General features: G+C 55.8%; 1 protein-coding gene across 1 annotated transcript in view; it reads right to left on the reverse strand.

The window, feature by feature from the left end:
* KMT2C (lysine methyltransferase 2C) overlaps nt 1-21,573 on the reverse strand; it is a 204,599-nt gene that overhangs the window by 111,452 nt on the left and 71,574 nt on the right. Inside the window, 4 exon segments of the mRNA XM_036011061.1 lie at nt 10,586-10,695; nt 11,631-11,779; nt 14,964-15,164; nt 18,400-18,538. Coding sequence (XP_035866954.1) covers nt 10,586-10,695; nt 11,631-11,779; nt 14,964-15,164; nt 18,400-18,538 — 599 coding nt within the window.

A 21,573-nucleotide genomic window follows, 5' to 3' on the forward strand; every position in this document is an offset into this window, starting at 1 on the left:
GAATCAACCAATTGAGTGCATCAATGAGTGGAACAGGAAATCAATGTCTCCCTCACTCCCTCTCAAATCAACCAACCAATAAAAATTAAAAAGAAAAAGAAATTACGATTTTTACTGAGGGTCAACGCAACTTCACGGAACGAGCCTTACAGATTCGACCGTATTTCACTAACTAGGCCCAGCAAAACCCTAACTTTCTCTGACAGATGTCCAGTGCCCTTCAGCTCCCACCCGATGTGACCCCTCAGGAAAAACGGAAGGAGCACGCGTGCCGGGGCGAGAGGACCCCGACGCCTGTTTCCAGGTGCCAGAGCACCCAAGGGACCCGCAGAGTCCGGTCTGGGACGGCCACGCGGCGCCCAGACGCTGCGTCCGGTGCTCTGACCGGACGACCCGTCATCGCTCCTCGGTGCCCTCCCCGCAGCCTCGCACTCAGCGCGGAGAGGCAGGCGGCACCTCTTCCCGCGCAGAACCACCCTGCGCGGGCACGGGTACCGGATGGCGTGTGGAGGACGTCACCTGACATTAGTCAACCATGTCAGACACAGAGTAATTAGCCGAGACTCCCGACCCCCGTTAAACGCAGTCGTGTCTATTTAGAAACACTCAGGACACAGAGACACCCCTGAAGCCGCTGCCCACACCCGCCCAGCTCCCGGGCACCTCGGCCGCCCGGCGCACAGCCTGCCCTCTGACTCGCGCCGCGTCCCCCTCTTCACCGGACCTCTGCCCTGACCAGCACTGAAGGTCCCACTCTCTCGCCCTTCCCCGCTTCGGACTCTCCACCCGCCGGGGGACGTGCGGCCGCCGTGCTGGGATGGCAGTGTGAGCCCAGCCCGACATTTGGGGGGCCTGGGGCTCAGCACGGCCGCCCCGCTCGGGCCCGAAACCACAGAGACGCCTACGTGGCCTCGGAGGAAACCTGGGAGCCAGCGCTCCTCACGGCACCCACGGCATCCGAGCTGCACGTGTCACCCGTGGCCTGAATTCCAAACTCACACGCGTGGACCTGCGGCCACAGCAGCGATCCTGCACGCCCCTGCCTGCAAGTCGACCGCTTCCCGTCTCACTGCGAAGGGCTGGGAGCGCTCCGGTCTGTTCACAATGCTCTCGTCTCGGGGCGCTCAGAAACCCCCCGGCGCGGCACACAGGGCCGAGGGCCTCTTCCCTTCCCTTCCCACTGTCCCCACCCGACTCATTCTCCGGCCACTCTCACCCCACGTTTCTCTCCGTCTCCTTCTCCCTCCCTTCCCTCTCTCTAAAATAAATAAAACCTTTTAAAAACTTTGTTCGAGATGACTCTTTGTCTAGACGCCCTATGTTATAACCTACTGAAACTTACCCATGCTTCAAGCATAATATTAAAACTTTCCAACTTTTAAAACATTTCCAGGTTCCGACAAAATATGCTCCCAGGAATAGACACTGTTGCTTCACATCCATTCCACCTTCCTCCTTCCTCGGGCTCTCAACTTCGTGCAGAAACCCGCGGTCCTCCTCAGCTTTACCTCTGGCCTGGAGGAGAGCCGCGCCTCATCAAGTGGTGGCTGCCCCAACACGCTTACTGGCTCCTGGTTTAAAGCAGGAACGCAGGAGGCAACTCTCCGTAATGAGACGTTAGGAGAAATCTGCTCCAGTGCAGGAAACAGAAGGAAAGGGTTTTCTCAATTAAAATCACAGTGAGGACAAAGTTCCTCTCTTTCTGTCTCTGAATGGTACCCAGAGCGTGTGACGTGCAGGGCTCCGCCACCACCTTCGAGCACAAGAGGAACTGGACCGAGGACAGGACCGACATGGCGAGGACGCACGGCATGGGAGACAGTGCGGCCTGGCAGCCCAGCGTCCGGAACCACCGGCGACCTGTCCCCCCTAGATTCCTGACTGCCCAGTGTGAAGCATAACCAACACCGAGTCCAGGTGGCCGGTCACACCAACAGGCAGGAAATCACAATCCTAGTGGAAAATGATCAAAACTGACCTACAACTGACATACGTGTTAAAATTAGCAGAGGAAGATGTTGAAACAGTTATTTACCAATGTACTCAAGATATTCAGTTAAGTAGTGACATAAAAGATATAAAAAGACTCAAGTCAAACTTTGTAAGATAAAAACATCTACAATGAAAATTACATCAAATATGATGAACAGCAAATTACAAACTGCAAAAGAAAAGATTGTGAACCTGAAGACATAAAACAGAAATTACCTAAAATTAAGCACGAAGAGGAAAAAAAAAAGAATCTTAAAAAACAGGCGGGGGAGCATCAGTGAGAAGTGAGACAACTTCAAATGGCCTAATATTTAGGTAACTGGAGTCCCCATAAGAAAGGAAAGAGAGAAGGAACAGAAAGAATATTTGAAGAAATGACTGTCGAAAACTTTCTACCCACGAGAACTAAAACCTCCCAGACCCCAGGAAGCTCACCAAACCACAGGCACAAGAAACACAGAGAGGACAGGAGGGCACAACGGCCCAACTGCCCTGTGTCAGTGGCCCGAAGTGAAAACTGCCCAGATAAAGAGACATGTCCGCAGAAGCAAACCCACAGAAACAGAGAGCAGCAGGTGGCTGCTGGACAGGAAGGGGGCGGGGCACCGGTGACAGGGTGGGGGGCTGAGGTGTGTGACAGTCACGTGTGTGAGGCACAGCGCAGGGAGTACAGTCGATGGAAAAGCACACGGGAGCAAGGACAAGGGGAAAAGGCATGTCACACACACAGGAATGACGGCAAGCGTGACGCCGGGCCATTCGGTGGAAGTAACGCAAGGAGACTGCAGCACGACAGCTTTCGGCACCGGGGGAGATGCCGACTGGAACCCTGTGCCCAGCAAAAACCGCTTTCAGAAGTGAGGGTGAAAAGGAGGTGTCTCAGAAATAGGAACGCTGAAAGACGCACCGCCTGCAGACCCACGCTGCCCGCCGGGCGGGCGGAAAGCGGCGCCAGGTGACGCCTGCATCCGCACAGAAGAGGGCGGCACCAACGGGGTAACCACCAAGTATACTGGCTTTATTTCTTAAATCTCACGGAGAGGTATCTGTTCGATGAAAAATGACAATCGTGTGGCGTTCACAACACACGCAAAAATCAAACTCGTGAGAGTGACAACAGCCCGGGGCGCAGGAGGGGCAAAGTGGAAGGAGACGGAGGACAGTCTCGTTACGCACAAAACTGTCCAGCATGACCCGAAGGCAGGTGGTGATCCGTAAAAGACAAGCACTGGAAAGCCTGAAGGAGCCGGTGAAACAACAGAACAAAGGGTTACGGGTAACGATCCAACGCAGGAGATCCATCGGAAACATAAAAAGGGGCTCGGCCCAAAAGACGGCAGGTGAGGGAAACCACGGCACGAGACAGATGCACGCACGGGAAAGAGGAAACACCGCAGGGTGACTCGGCCACACCGAAGGCGCACGGCCCGAACACTCCACTCAGAGGGCAGGGCCCGCCGGTTTGAGTTTAAACAGCAAAGCCGGTTTCCGCAGGAAGTGCGTGCTGAGTGTGAAGACACAGACGGGTTCGAAGAAAGGGATGGAGTAACACACACCGTGCTCACACCGGTCAGAAGAAAGCGAGTGGGAGTGGACGTGGCAGCACCGGACAGAGGAGGTTTCGGCGGTGAACACGGGACTTTCCGTCCCGGTGGCAACGGCCCTTATCTACGTTTCCTCCGGCCCGAGTTCTCGGGCACAAGCACGGCCGCACTTGTCGCCTCCTCTCGAGGACGGAGGATAACCCCAGGGTGCACACAGAAAAGTCAGCCCTATGCACAGAAACATCCACGTGTTAAAGCTAGGCCAGAATCCCACCTCGGTGATGAGCAAAAGGGTCACGGTACTGGGCCCAAGGCTCCCCCCTCAGGAAGGCCTTGCACAGCTGGCCTCCGGGACGGGGTCTCAGGAGGGGCGCACGGGTCCCCAAGTGAAAGCGTGGCTCTCTGCGCCCAGACTGCAGGGGCTAACAACGTGGCTGTCCCTCTGGTAGGCGGGGCCCTGAGGGGGCTCCAGGAAGACCTGGCGAGCCCCGTGCATGAGCACTGCACACGCATGGCTGCATTTTCAGGGCCGGGCAGAGGGTGCTCCGGCGCGCCCTCGGGGGCGGGAGTGCCCTTGGAAGCCTGTCCCTGGGCTCTCCCCGGGTCTGCCGGTGCCCTCCCCACAGCGACCCCCCATCACCTGCCACACTGGGAGTGTGGGCCCCTCCGTCTAAAACTACAGGGGACGTGAAGGATACATACGTTGACAGCATTTTCTAAATTGACATTACAAGTCACTAGGGCTGCATTCAAAATAAAACGGTATTAGACATCACTTCTACAGCACCTACCTGCAAACCACCTTCCGTGAAGATGAAGGCTACTATTTTCAATCTTACCGAGACCTACTTTCAGTCGGCGAGGGAAGTGTAGAGAGACTTGTACTGTATACAGTTTTTAACGAAAATCACACTCACATTACACTGCTTATTCACATTCTCAGTGTATGCTGCCATCTTATTATAGAAGAGCTATTTTTTCCTTCTCTTTTGCAGTCTATGAAAAGAAACCAAAATATAAAAAACTTACAACTCTTCTCGCAGAACTTAGTTGGCTTTTCCACAGAGAGACCTGGTGCAAAACCAGCAGACTGTACTGGAATTTCAGTGCGGGTTTGTGGTGGGGGGAGGGGGGAGAAAACGTAAGAAAGTATCGATTCTAAGGGAGATGTTACAAGCCGTTTTCGTGTCTCATTTACAGAGTAAGACGCCACACTTGCTTCAGAGCGAGGTAATAGCACAGAAGTCTGTGCAGGGGGACGAGTCGCTTCTCTTGGGAGCGCAGGGAGGGGGCTCTGGGTGAAGAGGTGACCGGACGGCTGCAGCGGGCAGGGGCACGCTGTCCCCTTGGTGACACTCACGCTGGCCAGAGTTCCCAGAGGCTGGTAGCACCCAGGGCTCCGAAAGAGGAAATGAGGAGAGAAACGCCACTACTTTCCCTGAAACACAGGTTTACAGTCCAGCATATTCTTCCGAAGACCAGAAGACAAACAATGGCGCCCCTGGAAGGAGAACCTGAACAGCAGTCAAGGGAAATTCCAGAAGGACTCAACTGCCTGATAGAGAACGCCGTTTAACAACTGAGGAAACTGCACTGAATAGGCTGCCTTCAGCAAGGAACAGTGTCCGTCGTTCAACCAGGACTTCTCAACCTCAGCCTCCTGGGCGCTCCGAGCCGGGCAGTCCAGCCCTCGAGCAGGAGGCTGTCCGAGCGCCGCGGACGCTGCAGCAGCCACGAGGGGGCAGCAGCTCCCTCCTCTCCGGGTGCACACACACCCCCTCAGCACCGCCCTTCGCTGGCCGTGCTGGGGCTGGGGCCGAGGCCGGGGCGGGGACTCGGTGTGGGGGCGCTCTGCTCTACGCGAGGGGCGGAGCAGTGTAAGCCTCAACAGGCGCTGTCCACGCCCGGGCAGCCCCGGAGGGAGGGCCGCAGACTTAAAGACGCACACAAGCAGTGCACACTCACACCGGCTGTTGGAGAGGGGCGCGAAGGAGAAAGGTGCGTTCCGGGGAGGGGGTCTGCCGAGGGTGGGCGCTCAGGGGCTTCTCAGAAGAGAGGTGCACAACCGCACAGCTGGGGGAGCCCCGCAGTGCCCCGTCTGAGCTCTGGGCCTTGTTCTGGTCCTTCTTAAACGGAACAGCTCTTCGTTCCAATAGCTCTCGGGTGTTTTAAAGGGTGGGGGGAGCCGAGCAAAATTAAGGAGATCCAGGAAAGAAGTGGTGCAGCATTACCACCACCCTTTTTCAATCCCAACCAAAATCACCGAAGTTTAGCTAGTCAACTTTCACTTTCTGGAACCAGAAAGTACTTTTTTCTTCTTACAAACTGGGTTTAAAAGCACACTAAAACTTTAAAAAGTATTTTAGACAAATCAGGAAATTCCCTGTCCGAAATTTTTTATGGCAAATGTTAAGAATATTTTTTCACTGTTTGATTTTTTATAAACGTTCATGGTTTGTGGCAATAAAATATCAATAGAAATAGGTCCAAACATCCATTTTTAAAATGCTCAACCCAGGTACACTTCCTTGAAGAGACATTACGTTCTCGCTGCTGTCACGTTCACCGTGAAGAGGTGGATGAAGTACCATGACACACGCAAGCACATGTCATCATAGTGAAAGTCAACCATTTAGAACATCTGTCCTCTGTAAGGTAACAGTGAATTCCAAGTTCAGCAGCACTTTGACACACCGCCCTAGGGAACCTTCCGAGACATGAAAGAAATTCACCGTCACCGACCTCCACCCCGTCACGTATGCAGAGCTGTGGAAATGTCCTGTTTCAGAGATACTGGGGGGACGATCAGAAATTTATAAACTCCTATAAAAGGAACCGCACTGGGAACCGACCTCCCTCAGTACTCTGGACTCCGGACTCCTTACTTGTAACTGTGAACGATTCTACGAACGATCTTTCGCGCTATTCTTTTAGGCCACGCACACTTCTTGAGGAACGCCACAGGAGAAGACCTGTGAGAACGGCACTGTCCTGCCAGTGAGAGGAGAGGAGCCAGACTACTGAGTAAATATACACTATGCCAGATGGCAGTGCGTGCAGAGCAGAAACGATGACACAGGGCATGATGGGAAGAGGAGGCACCTGAAATCCTGGAGAGGGAGCCCAGCAAAGCGCTCCCGGACGAGGAACTTGGGTAAGTCCCTCCGGGAAACAAGGGAGCCGGCACACGTGCGCCGACGAACAGTCAGCTAAGCAGAGGAGGCCGTGCGGAGGCCCGAGGCGGGCCGGCAGCTGGAGAACCTGAGTGAGACCAGGGGGGTCCGTGTGGCTCAGGGAAGCAGAGGAGGGGAAGAGGGACACCCGGTGATATCCGGGACGTCCTCGTGGGGGCGGGGGTAGGATCGCAGGGCCTTGTCCGTTCGTTAGGACTGGCTTCTGCTCTCTGAGTGAAGTGGGAAGTCACTGAAGAATGATAGGTAAAGGGGTCATGTGACTGTCTTGGGCTATTTATTGGGTTGGCCAAAAAGTTCGTGAGATGGCTCTCTCTAGTAGCACTAGATGGTCTTTAACTTTATTCGAAACAATTTTGTTAGATTATATTGTGACAGCTGTCACACCAGCATGCATTTAAGAAAAACCTTATCAAAATTGGTGAATTTCTGTAGTCATTTTAATAGTGAAAATGGAAGAAAATAAGCAACGTTTTTGGCACATTGTGCTTTACTATTTAAAGAAAGGTGAAAATACAACGGAAACGCAAGAAAGGCCTTGTACGGTGGATGGAGAAGGCGCTGTGACTGATCGAACATGTCAGAAGTGGTGTGCGAAGCTTCGTGCTGGAGATCTCCTGCTGGACACGTCCACGGTCAGGCAGGCCAGCTGAGGCTGACAGCGATCAAACTGAGTCACTGAGAGCAACCCGCGTTCTGCCATGTGGGCGAAAGCCAGCATGCGCAAAATACCCACGTCAGTGAGTTACTCGTGAAAATGAAAGATGTGTCTTTTATTTTATGGAAAAAAACTTACGGACTTTGGGCCAACCCAATGTTTGTTTATGCCAGCCTGGACCCGTGTGTACTCGTTTTACTGTGGACGAACAACTAACACGACCACTGTCTGTCGTCCGCCCTCAGGCTGGCTCCTGAGCTCTCGGTGAGTCCCCGCCTCTGTGAGCACCTCCTCCTTTCCTGGCGCCTATTCTCCCTGCACCAGGAACCACTCTACTTCCTAAGGAAAACAGCGGTGAAAAGCCAAGGTCTAGGCCCTAGGTGTGCTCACTGCTCCCGGGGCCCCGGCTTCCGGGCCTTCACGGTGGACAGAGCTAAGGAACAAATGTATGCATGCCAGCTCACGCGTGTACACACAACTGCAGTTCAGGACCTGTCTGTGTAAATGTTAAAAACCGTGAGTTTACATCGATCCCTCTGATTGCATTCCAACGCCACAAAATTCATGCTAGCCCTTCCTCATTAGTAGCTCCTTTCTCCAACAGTGGAAACCCCAGCTCTCATGATCTACCCTCTATTCACTGACTTGTTCGCGATGACACACACATAAAGCCGTTTCAGAAGCGCCGACCCACGCCCCTGCCAGAAACTCACGCGCTCCCTGTGTGACAGCACGTACGTGCAGTTCCTTCCGTCCACAGCCTTACGGGTAACCCGCCAACATCCTGGTTTCCATGTACTTGGGTTCGCTCTTCTCCTCCCCACCCCTCTAAGTGCGAGTTTCCCCGTTCCCCTCTGTCCCCTTACCCTGCTACACTGTTGTAACTGCTTATGCGGGGGCAGCTGGAGGAGCTGCCCCTCACTGTGTTTTTCAGCTGCACCGGAGTCCACAGCATGAATCGTACCATGTGCACTCGACCATTCTCTATCGTGTGTAGTCAGGTAGGCTGTTGGCAATATTCTGCAACTTTTAATCGTGTGAGTATTCTGTACTATTGCAGGCCTATTTTCCGTGCAGATTGCAGGAACGGTCACGAGGTAAGTGCACATGTAGCGTGTTACGTATCATCAAACTTCCCTGAGGAAACTCTGCGCCAATTTGCATCCCCCCAGCAAAGTGCATGAGTGGCCATTCCCCACAGCCTCCTCAACAACTTTTTATATGTTTAGATTTTTGTCAATCCGACAAACTCTTCTTTTCTTAGGGGAGAACAAGTTTTAAAAGTTCTCGCTAACTGGTCTACCTTATGCCTATGTGATAATGGAGAAAAACAAGACAAAGCCAAAGAAAGGGCGACAGAAAGCGGACACCACCCTGCTCTGACCAACTTGCTGTCGTGGAGACCAGGCAGACTGTCCCGACAGAGCCGTCCCCGGCCCCCTTCCCCCTCCGCTCCACGCACTCCCCGCGCTCACCCGGGCTCCGCTAGTTTGGCCCGCTCCACACCAACTCGGAGATGAAGTGAGCAGGCATGCAAGCTCCCCACGCCCCGATTCCTCTGCGGGGCTAGGGCAAAGCCTTGACCTCTGACTTCCACGTAAGTATTATCCACTGCGCATGTAAAGAACAAGAACGGCACCGTCTGTCCAAGACGGACGGGGAGAGGCGAGCTTCCCTTTACCCATGCAGCAAACAGAGCCAGGACATGCATGTGCTCACACTAACTCAGGTACACACACAGGTCTGTATTTCCATATTTGAGTAAACATTAGAGAGTTCACATTGACTTCTTCGATTCCAACCCAACACCAGGAAGCTCCGTTTAGCCTTTGTTCTCCGCCTTTCCTATCTCGCCGCAGGCTTCACTGTGCGTCACGGATACTGAGTTTCCCACACGCCGAAGGCAAGACCCTCCCCCAGTGAGACGCCACACCCTCCACCGGGAGGCTGGCTTTAATGCCGTGGCCTGGGACCAACCCCGCAGCTCCCTCTGAGGTTCGCCTGTGCTTTTCAGCGTGGTAAGATAATCCCCAACCGCTTCCCAGTTAGCTCACAGGAAAAGTGGCTCTCACGGACCCATGCTACTCCTGACCTGGCCACCTAAGTATGTTCAGACGGTGGGATCTCCTACTCAGCACCACACTGCTCAGACTTGGATAACACAAGCACGTAAATGTGATGGCACGTTTCCCAAACAAGCACTCTTAAGCAACTAATCCGGAGGTGAGTGACTCATCCACGTAAAGGACAGCATTCTGATAACCCGGGTAAAGCTGATGTTACAACAATTGAATAATTACTTGAACCCAAGTCCTTGTCTCAACTACACTTTTGACAGTTTTAACTGCGTTCCATCCATCCAAGACCCCACACGTAACGTCCATGGCCAGAGTTTCCATTTCTAGTGCCCCTCTGGAAGGGCCGCCGCACTGCACGGGGCCCGCTGCCTTCGCAGCGGGAGGGCATGCTGGGTCTCTCTGCGCTTGTTCTGCGCGGGCGCTCTGAGGACGGCAGACTGGGACACAATGGGACCTGGGGACAGTGCCAAAAGGATGGACCAAACTGCCAGCTTAGCTGAAAGGGAGCATTTTAATCAGCTCTTGAAATATCAGACCGAACCAGCCGCTGTGGACCAGCAACTGTCGGGGCTTGTCTCCCAGGTGAGCGCTTCATCGAGAGCTTCTGTCCTACAGAGGGGCCACGTGGACGGATTAACACAGCCAGTGGCTCTGATTCCTAAACATTTTAATTTCTTGTTCAAATATAAAATGTTTATTTTAAAAAGTTATAGTTACTGGCCCTGGCTGGCATAGCTCAGTGGATTGAGCGCGGGCTGCGAACCAAAGTGTCGCAAGTTCGATTCCCAGTCAGGGTGCATGCCTGGGTTGCAGGCCACGGCCCCCAGCAACCGCACATTGAAGTTTCTCTCTCTCTCTCTCCCCCTCCCTTCCCTCTCTAAAAATAAATAAAATCTAAAAAAAAAAGTTATAGTTATTGCATCATTTAACATACTATGTTCTAGTGGTATGAACAAACAACTCTCAGACACGAATTAATAATTTCCTATTTTGAGGGGTTCTACACATTATAGAAATTATTATTCAATAGTTACCTATTAAAGTAATTCTTACAAGTGAGCCTTCCTGTGGGCTAGCGCAAGTGTTACAAGGCTGGGCTTGAGGGACGGCTCTTCTACTTACTTCTGTGCTCCCTGAGACAACAGCTTTGTCCACGCTCACGGACAAGGGGTCTTCCGTCCGGCCCACTCCCAGCGACCACTCCACGCAGCGGTGATGAGCCCAGCACGTGCCTAAGGCGGTCAGAGCGGAAGGAGCAAATGAGTGATGTTAACCGCGCACGGACACCAGTAAGCACAGGCGCACGAGGCCCGCCCACACCACGGTGCGAGACACGGCGTGGGGCAGCGCCATCCGGGGGCCTGTCAGAACCGCAGCCCTCGGGCCGCAGCCAGAGCCCGCTGACCGAGACTCTGGCAGCGGTGCTGGGACTCCGTTTTATCAGGCCCCCCGCCCCCGCTCCGGTGGTTCTCAAGAGCTCAGAACAATGAGAATCACTGAATTGGTAATTATTTCTCCAACAAAAAATTAATTTTTAGTCATTTTATTTAAATATTACTGTAAGATCTTTTATCTGGAATCTCACACACAACACACCACTTTCTGGTGGGTGTTACTTCGCACTCCGTGTGTGACAGCGAGCGCGTGTGCCGAACAAGTTGCAGCCCGCCCCTCTGTCCTGCCCCACCCACCCCAGGGGCCACGCCGGCCGCCGCCGACGGCTCAGCCGTGACACCCTCCTCCACCACAGAGCCCTGAGTCACCACCAGTGGACCAGAAAGCCCGACAGCACCTCCGGAGGGTGCGGCGCCCCTCTGCCGTAATGGGGCGCCCGCATGGCTAAGCACCACCGCCCCTGCCCCTACAGTCGGGCAAAGAGACGCAGACCGCCGTGCGCCCCACACTCGCACAGACCCCTTCCAAGTGCTGTCTTTCCTCGAGTGTCGGGTCCCCACGGCTTTGCCGCCGACACAAAGGCACTGGCGAGAGTCAGAAGAACTGCTGGCCCGGGGTTACTTCACCTAAGCAGGCACACTTCCCGAGGACGGTCCCTGCTCTGTGATCAGACCGTCCCTACACAAAGGGCACCCGCTCGGAAGGTGCCCCTTCAGGCACACTAACGTGCTCGCAGAACCAACGGGCGGCCGGGACCCCGGCCGGCTCCTACCTGTGGGCCCGAACAAGGCTTGGACGTCGACGGCATCCGGCAGGCCGACCACGCTGAGCTCGTCCCAGACGCGGGCAGCCTGGCCGTCGGAAGCAGTCTGCGTGCTCACGCTCACGTGAGCCACTGCATGCTGCGGAGGCAGCCGCTCTCTGGGGAGAGAACAACGAGAGGGATGTGAGGTGAGAGCGGCAGACAATGTTCCACTGTGTCGCCACCTGCATGCAGGACAGTGCCGGATACACTTAACTTAGCAGGCACACGCCGTCACACGACAGCTTAGGACACGTCTGTTGTTAGTCATAGTATAAGGCGAAACTAGATCGAGACCCTGTATCATGTAAGCAACTAGAAAGTCTTCATATCTGTAAACGGTGTAAATTTGCAGTTGTAAATTTACTTTGCCATTCTATGTATTTTTTTAAAAACTGACACTCTAATATTCTAATCATATTTTCTCACATAAAACTGACACTCTAATATTCTAATGTTTTCTCACATAAAATGAATATTCTCTTTGGTCTTACTTAAATGCTCATAAGACCTAATTTGATCGAATCAGAATCTACATTTGCTTTTTCCTAAGTGAGAACCACCACAACGGTGCTGATCTGGCGGCCGATCTGACGTCAAGAACGGTGGCCTCCCAGGGCAATGAACCCCTGCTGAGGGTGCGGAGGGAGGCAGTGGGAGCAGAGCGGGGCAGCGGGCGCTTTCCCACGCCCCCGGCCTATCCCGACAGCTGGTCTGCGGCAGGACACTGCACGTACCCTCTGCCGAGGCCGTGCACCTCGAATCGGAAGTGCGGGAGAAACCGTGACAAGCTACCCCTGGCCCGGGGACACGGAAGGCCGTGGGGCAGCAGAGACCGCAGCACACAGTGAGCACTGGGACAGGCCACAGCGGAGGGGAGACCTCGGACCGCCCCGGCCCGTGAGCCTCAGACACGCACTAACGGAGGTAGTTGCGTGAACAGTGACTGCCACCGCGCTCGAGCGTGTAAGATGGGGGGAAATCGGATGACTGGCAGCCCAACTTTAATCCTCTCCCGATACCACAGGGTTTAACCTGTCGCGACTCGGGGTTAAATCACTACTGAATACGGAGCGTAACTCGCTGCGCTCCGGTCTGCTGGGCATCTGGTGTGACTCCTGCTAGGAGACAAGCAGCACCATGGCCAGGGCACTGACCTGCTTATACCTAGAATCACTGGAAGGAAAAAAGCATTAACAGATTTCAGTAAGCACGTCTAAATATCAAACCGCAGAAAAATAACCAATATGTTTACATTCTGCATTAGAAATGTATAGACTTAACTTTTCTAGAACGTTTAGTATGCTCTGTTAATTCTAAATTCTCATTTTTATAAATACCTGAAGAAGAACAAACTCTTTCCTATGAATATAATCTCTACCCCTACAAGTACATTCTTCCTTGTTAGTCGTTGGCATTTCACTGGGAGGGGGAAAAGGAGTAACAGTCCCCCCATAAAGACTAACGTATCGTTTTAACGTGCTTCCTTTGCACCAGTACGTGACGGGGGGGGGGGGGGGGGGGGGGGGGCGGGGCGGGTATAAAGACCAGCGGAACGGCTACTCAGCCTGCTGCGGACCGGCTCCTGGCGGGCGGCTTCCTCGGAGCCCCCCGGGCCCCGCGGCCGGCCGGTCTGCACACCGCACACCAGACGCGGCCAGCGCCCACCCTGAGGAGGACAGCAGCCCGGCCCAGGGAGGAGCGCAGAGAGAAGTCAGCTGAAACGCAAGCCCCCAGCAGGTTAAGTCTAAGACGAGAGGGAAGGAGAAGGGAACCCTTGATGATGGATCCCTGTGTCTAGCAAACCAGAAGGGGAAACTATTTTAAAACCTCCCTTACGAGTTTTAAAGGAATAAAACTATCTGGTTTATAGTCCATCAGTAACGTATTCTGTAAATATTTAGAGTCATTACCAAGCTAAATTAATTGTTTACCCCTAAATGATTTCCAAATTTTATAAATGTGCTTCATTCCTAAGGCCCATTAACTGGCTTGTGGTGATGACTTAATAACACGGTAAACACTCAGTGTGTATGAAGGCTTTCATAAACGAAGGCTATTTTTACATAATTATCGTCTTCACCCACAGATTTTCACTGAAAACTAACTTATAAAGGCAGTCACCGAAGCCCAAGTGCGCTTCCCGGAACAGGTGCTTGAGCACGGCCATTCCTGGAGGCGGAGCAGGAAGACACGAGACACGGCCCGCCCGGTGCTCAGCCGTGCTGGTCACCGACGGACACCGGGAGTCCGCCGGACCCCGCCGTGTCCTGGGAGGGCAGGACGGCTCGCTTTGTCCACGGGGAAAGCTTGTGTCCAGGACCTAGCTGTGGCCTTCGTAAAAGCAACACTGGAAATATGGTAGTTCTAGACCCCCTTAAACCGGTCCACCTTAACTCCTTCCAGAAGATCCTCTCCTGTGACTGCCCCACTTCCTGCTCCGGGCCTTCCAGGCGCTGGCAGCAGCCCAGGGCCGGGCCAGCCCAGCGCAGCGCCTCCGCCTCTGTGCACACCCTGGACCCGCGCCAGGGGAGCACTTGCACGGTGACATCATCGCCCTCCGGGGCAGCGCGGGGAGCCTTCCGAGCACATCGACTTGACACTTGCTGGTGGACCTCGGAAAATCCCCTCCCTCCACTCCCAAAGCCAAGTCCCCAGGTGAAGACGGCCTTGACCCAAAACTCTACAGCAGGTGAGATGAGTTTCAACTTGGGAGCAGACGTATTTGAAAAGAGTGTTGGGAAACTATACTGACCGTGAATATGAACACCAGTGCGCAGTGATACGAGTCCCTAAGTAAATGCTGCCTCATTAAAAGAGAAGAGCACCTCACTTCACGACCCTGGGCTGCGTAAGAGTCTGCTAGATGGTGCGACGTGCTCTCGACCGCACGCACGAGCCGGCGGCCCGGGGGAGGCCCCGCCGGGCCCCGCCGCCCCCCGGCCCTGCTCCTGCACACAGACCACCAGCGCGCACTCGGAGGAAGGAGAGACTCTACCCGTCGTCTTCACCTACTTCCCACGGTGCGTGCCCTCGAGAGTTTTCTTCTGAAGGGAACTTTTGTGATCACACTGATTCTGTTAGTGTGCAATGAAGAGAACAAACTTTTTAAAAATACAAAAGAGGTTTTGAGAAAAGGAGCAATTTGCTGGGTTAATGGCGAGTCATAAAGCATCCTATGAACGCTGGAAACATGAGAAACTCCCAGTCACAACACCATTTCTGGAGCCACAAACAACGCGGCGAAAACACGTTTCACGGTCTGACCGCGCCCCCACCGGTCAGACCCGAGAGAGTGCTTACTTCCTCTGTCCTCTCTGCTTCCGCGGGGCCGAGCTGTGTGTCTTCTCACAGGTCCCGTTGCTGCTGTCGTCCATGTCCCTCCTGCCGGAAGGCGGGTTTCTCCACGGCAGGGCCAGCCCTGGGGTCGCTCGGAACTGCCTCAGGTCTCCCTGTCCCAGGGAGCTCTTCTCGCCGCAGTAACAGAAAGCGCAGAGCTGTTCACTGGCAGGAAGGCAAGGAAGGGGGACAGGAGCACAAGTAGTTTTACTGAACTTTTTACAGGGACAACCACGGGCACCGGCGCTTTAAAATCAAATAGTGTTTTTAGTGCAAGCTAAGCTTTTTAATGTCTCCAGCATAAAAACAAAACAATTATACATTTACAACTCTCCTTTTCCACAGCGCGATTTTTTAAAAAAATAGCAACCATCCCAAAATCAAAAAATTACAGCTTGTGTCTAGAAACACAGTTCTCTTTTAAACCTGATCCGAGAACCTCGAAGGGTTAAAACCCGGTGAGGCGAGTAAAGCTGAGCCTGGGGAGGGGGAGGGCGGGGTCCGTGGCGCTCAGTCCTGTGCCAGCTCTGGCAGACGGGGTGACGACGTCTGGTTTCCCCACTGCATGGAACGTCCTGCGTGGGTAACGTATCACCACACACACCCACGTGGAGTGGGATAAGACACAAGTGTGAGCGGGTGCCGGCATGCCCCTGGCATGGTGCTGGAGGCAGAGGAAGGGCGTGGCAGGAACGGGGAAGGGGCGGACAGCGTAGAAACGGCTTTGGGGGGCGCAGGGTCACCCGCCACAGACACCAGACACGGTGCGTTCACCAGGACTGCGGAGGACAGACGGCGAGCGCTAGTGCGAACTAGCAACTGTGGCTGGTGACAATGTATCAAAGCGGTGTATAGTTTGTAACAAGCACATCACACCCGTGCACAATGCCAACAAGCAGGGAAACTGGGGCGGAAGGAGGCTGGCAATGGGAACTCTATACCATTTGCTCGATGCTGCTGTAAACCAAAAATTGTTCTGAACAATGAAATCTATTAACTTTTTTAAAGAACTATGTTAAAAAGTTAAAGGACAAAAAACAATATAAACTCATGGAATATACGCTTGATGAAGGACCCTAGGAAAGACACCTTTAAAAAGCAATGGGTGCACTGCAGCTGCCCCAAGTCTTGTCCTCAGGCGCCACGGCCCCCACCGTCCCCCCTGCCGTCCCCACCCCGTGGACTGTCCTGGTGTCTCCAGTTAACAGGAGATGGGAACAATCCCCAGTCTTTCTAGGTGTTCTTTGCAATGTGAAGGTCTAGTCCAACTGGGTTTACTAAGTGACTCGCGAACAGGCCGCGTCCCACGCAGCAGCTACAAGGGGGCTCCCGGGAGTGTTTCACACTTCAGTTAAGTCCAGACCGGGTCTCCCTCAGCTAACTTCCTTTGGTTTATGAAAGCTGCCCACTTACATTTTTCCAGCATTTCCTATCTCAGTGTAACGATGGATGTGTGTTGCCTGCTGATGCAGACACATACGCAGTCAAACGAGACCCACTTTCAGAAAAGTGCAGCGGGGCAGGAAGAGGAGGGTCGTCCCGCACTGGTGCCACATCGGTCCTACAGCTCCCCGGCCCATGACACGCTCTGCACCACGGCACTCACACCGCCCCACGCACGCATGCCCCGCGTCTGGCTCCCTTCTGCCCCTGTGGACCCCTGCTGTGCGCGGCAACAACCAGTGGCATCGGCCTTGCTGACAACACTGATTAGGAAACCAGGCAATACTTTTAACGTATGGATCAAAAATATCTTCACATGCCACTGTGTATCCAAAGCCATCCCTCACGTGTGAAGGTGCACTAAGATTATTCCCAGCCTTGCAAGAGCTCAGAAATCTCGCCACACAGCAGGCCCCCCTGACAACACTTCCAGCGAAGCACCCGCACTGCTGAAGCGTTAGGAAAGGCCGGGAGAGATGAGAAGGGCAGTCACATGTCTCGGGGGGGCGGGGGACGGAGGTGGCACACAGAAGGGTCTCTGGTTCCACTCTGCACGGAGGACACGGCAGGGCGCCGCTCCCTCCCTCGCCACCGAAACTCTCCGAACAGAGCGACTCCCTTTCCTGACGGCCGGGCCCCCTGCCCTGGGTGACAGGCACGTCAGAGAGACAGCACGAGCACCGCTCCACCCGGAGAGGAGGACACCCGGTGTCGCGCCAGTGGGACGGGAGTGAGCCACAGGAAAGGTCAGAAACCGCTAGAGGCCCGGTGGGAGGCCGTGTGCAGACAGAAGGCAGCGACGGCCCGCAGGCCCAGGGGCACCGTCCTGTCCGAGGACTTCCTGGGGCACATGCGCAAGGGGAGGGGTCCTGAGGACCCGCTGGTCACGGGACCAGCAGTCTGGGGAGACATGAGGACCCACCCACACTGTTCCCCGCTGTGCCTGAGGAACAAAAGCCTTAGGCTGGGGGCGGGGGGAGAAGACCACCTTGCTGCAATGGCGGTGGCCACCTGCAGGTGAGGGACACAATGGGGGTTGTGGGGGGGGGGACCCTGAACCCTGGACATGGAGCAAGACTGTGTATGCCCTGGCCCAGACCACTGCTGGTCCCCCACGGCGGGGTCACGGCAGGACCATGGAGAACCCCAGGGTCACAAGGGCGGGAGCCCCAGCCCGAGCGGGTGAGGACAGGAAAAGGAGGGAGGCGCGGCAAAGCAAGAGGAAGCAGGCGTTTCAGGGAGACGGGAGCGGTCACTGGTGCGTGATTTCGGAGTCTTCCTCAGGGCTTTCAGATAAAGTCAAACAACAAAAGACTTCAGGGCTGAATTATACATTTAGGTTAAAACATCCTCCTTCCTTCTTTCCTCCCTTTCTCCCTCCCTTCCTTCCTCCCTCCCTTCTTTCTTTTCTCTTGAGAGAGACAGAGGAAGGGAAGGGAGGGAGACGGAAAGAGAGACAAACATCGATGTGCGAGAGAAACATCAACTGGTTGCCTCTCCGATGCGCCCCGACCAGGAACCGAACCTGCCACCCAGGCCTGTGCCCTGACCAGGAATCGAACCAGCGACTTCTCGCTTTGCAGGAAGACACTCAAACCACTGAGCCACACCAGCCAGGGCCTGCTTCTTTTTTAAAGAATAAAGGCAGAAGAAGTCACAAGAGGAGAAAGTGTACAGGTAGCTGTCACACTGCCCCTAACGATAAGAGCTCAGAGACTCCGGTGGCAGCAGAGCGACCTGGTGACGCCCGTTCTGGCCGAGGAGAGGACCGCTGGGTTCTACGACCGCCCGAGCCCCGAGACCGCGCTCCCCAACGGCACACGAGGCCAACACCCCAAAAGAGGAAGCGACTCAGTAACGCAATCCCACCCAGGCTTACGCCCCGAGGCCGACCTCGCCGAGCGGCCCCCACAGCCACCCCGCCGCCCCGCCCAGCCAGCCGCGCTCGCGCTCTGACCTGATTCTGGCTTCCACGCCCACGGAGACCAGGGAGCTGGCCGACTCCTCGGACGCCGAGCGCTGCAGGGCCGGGGCGGGCCGTCTGCCGCCGTCCGCCTCGGCTTCCGCGTCCTCTTCCGCGGACTGCTCTTTGATCTCTGCTTCGTGGGGAACAAGAGAGGACACACAGTCACTCGCAGTCACGGCCACCTTCGGCGAGTTTAGCTGCAGAGCGCAGGCCACGAGGGAAAACGAGCCCCAACACACACACGACGCCTCTCCGCCCGCAGACAGGAGGAGTCCGTGGGCGTCGTCGGCAACAGCACCGCTCGCACGGGTTCCCCGCTGCGGAGCGGGAGCGGGAGCGGGGAGCGGGACACGGGGAACAATGGGGCATGGGGTACAGGGCACGCTTCTTGCCCCCGGCCACAGTGCGCCCTGGGAAGCTCCCTCCTCCCGGCGACTGTGGAAAACCTCATGTTCCGGTGTCAGCAGCTGGTTGACAGAACAAATGCATTTCCATGTAACTCGTTTAAAAAAAAAGTTCCTTGGCAACTTGTAGCTCGTAATTATAGCTCATCTGAAGCAATCGCCGTGCCCTCTAATCACCAGCCTCTCCGCGAGCTGACTAATCGGGAGCCACGCACCTCGGCTCCGCGGCCCGCTCGACGGTCCCCAGACCCCAGCCCGGTCCCGAGACCCCAGCCCACAGAGCCCCCCCCACCCCCCGCAACCACTGCACAGAGGTCCAGACGTGACCCGCCGCCCCGCCGCTGTTCTCGGGCACAGAGGTCTGGTCCACTGGGGTCTGGGCGGGAATGAGCACGGCCGTCCCCCTCCCCCCGCGGCCGGGGCAGTCCCACGTCCTAGGCTGGCTCCTTCCTGACGTTACCTGGACCTCTGCGCACCGCACCCCCACCCCACCCCACCTGCACACCCGCCACTGCCCCTCCAGCTCCTCCGCCCTGCCCCCGCCTGTCCTTCCGTGCACCCCCACTGCGGTGAGGCAGGATCCGGAGCAACTGCCGCCTCGCTACCTCCTCGCTGCCACCACAGCAGCTGGCTGCTCCACCACCAGCCAGAGCCCCCTCGCCCCCTCCGCAGCCTTCAAACCTTCCGGAAACTCATCTGACACCAAGGACGGCCGCCTCCCCAGCGAGATGCTCTTCGGGAGAGAGCATCTGCCTTTGCAGGCGGGACGCACGGCAGGTCGCCACGGGCGCTGGCCTCTGGAAGGCCCGGCCCCCCGGAGCAGCTCTACCGACAGCAGGCCACACAACTTGAGATACGAGTACTCTCCCTCAGCCTCGGCCGCTTGCCGGAGTGATGGGAGGTCAGGGGTCGTGTGAGGCTGCCGACGCAGGGGAAACGCTGTCACGGGTCTCCGTGGCTGGCCCCTCCAGGCCTCGGAATGGGAGTGCAGCCCGCGTGGGTGCAGCGCGGGCTCTGCTCTGGAGGCTGGGTTATGGTCCAGGTCTCAACAGTCTCCTCAGGGCTTACTAAAGATTTTAAATCAACATCCCGCTGTTCCCCGCTGCCCGCTATCCTCGCCTGCATCTGCTAGAGAATCAGTAGGGACTGGTGGGTTTGGTGTTACCTCTGGTTTGGGGATTTGGTTGTTTAGGTCCTTCACCTTTAAGGAATGAAGACGAATATTATAACTGCTTCTTAGTGAGCACTTCCAACCACAAAGAAAGAAAAGGAAAAGGTACCTGTAAAGGTGTGGGACTACCTGTAACCACAGAACCTATCTTTTTAAGACTGCTGCCCCTCATTGAGCAGCATAAGCGGGGTGGCGCTGTCCATCAGAGCCGTCAAGTCAGGCGGCAGGATGGGAACCAGGCTGCCCTGCAGGAACCGACCGGGAGGCCGGCGGCCACGCAGGGGTGGGTTCTGGTGCCCGGACGTGGTTCTGCACAGCCCTCCAGGAAAGACGCACTGCTGCCCACCGCCCGGAGCATGTGCCCCATGCCAAGGAACTGCACCCCTGGGGGTGAGGGGAGAGGGTGATCCTCTCCTCAGCCCCACCTGGGTCTCATCACCCGGAACCACTAGGTGGCGCCTGTGCGATGGTCAGCAGGCTGGAGGACCCTCGGGGCAGGGCGTCCTCGAGAGTGAGCGTGTCAGCCGGCCCCCATCGCTCAGTGGCTTCCCCTGTGCTGGGCGAACCTTTGGGCCGGTGTTGGAGGGATGTGAGAGTGAGCCAGATCTGAAGCTGCCCTCACACAACGAGGTTCCACCGCCCGCGACTGTTCCTTAGTCCTCCGTGGTTGGTTCTGTGACAAGCACGTTCCATTAACAGCAAAGGCTACTTGCCGTGGTAGTTCAAATCAAAGGCTTGGAATCGAATGGTCCAGAATTTACGTTGTAGCTGAGTGGTCTCCTAGCAAAGCTCGGCGTGCTGACCACCTAAAAGGCAGCAGCTAAAACCACCTGGTGTGAGACGGTCTTTCGGGTCGGAGAAGGCGATGCCTGCGAAGCCGTAGCCCCCCGCCCTGAGTGTGCAGTGAGTGGGGGGGCGTGCGGCCGCCCCGATCACCCGCATTCCAACGGCACACTGCCTCCCCTCGGCTTGCACACCACCCGCTGGACACCGAGCTCCAGCCTCAGGTCGCACGTCACGAAAGTGGGCTGTGAGAGGTCACAGGAACTGAGAGCACGCTCATTTACTCCGCACCTCCTGGCCTTGTGCTAGGAGTTCATACATCAGCAATTTTAGAGTGTATGTTTACCAAACAAAGTAACATTCCATTCAAACGGTAGCCAGCACAAACACAGAATCAGGGTGCGTTCCCCCGGAGGGGCCCAGTCAGGGACGGCAGAGCTGACGCAGGAGACAGAACCGTGCAAGACAGAGGCCCCAAGGGGTGGGGGGCAGGGGGGGGGCAGGGGGTGCGTGGCTAACACTGGAAGGGCAGGCAGAAGCGTGCCTAACAGGACCCTTGCTGCACCCTTCCCTTTTAAATAGTAAGAACATCTGACATCGCGTCCCCATTTGAAAGATAAGCAAACCAACATATCAGAGTCGAACAGGCAGCTCAAGGTCACTGGCTAAGAAGCCGGGAGTCAGAGCCACACGCGGGCCTACTGCGCCCCGCACAGCACCTCACTGGTGTGCGCGCGCTGCCCGACTAGATCCACGTCCAAGAGAGATGGTGACACTCAGGCCGCGTTACTGAGGGGCAGCTGCTGA

The sequence above is a fragment of the Phyllostomus discolor genome, chromosome 10, assembly GCF_004126475.2.
Source record: "Phyllostomus discolor isolate MPI-MPIP mPhyDis1 chromosome 10, mPhyDis1.pri.v3, whole genome shotgun sequence".
In the NCBI taxonomy this organism is placed as follows: Eukaryota; Metazoa; Chordata; class Mammalia; order Chiroptera; family Phyllostomidae; genus Phyllostomus; species Phyllostomus discolor.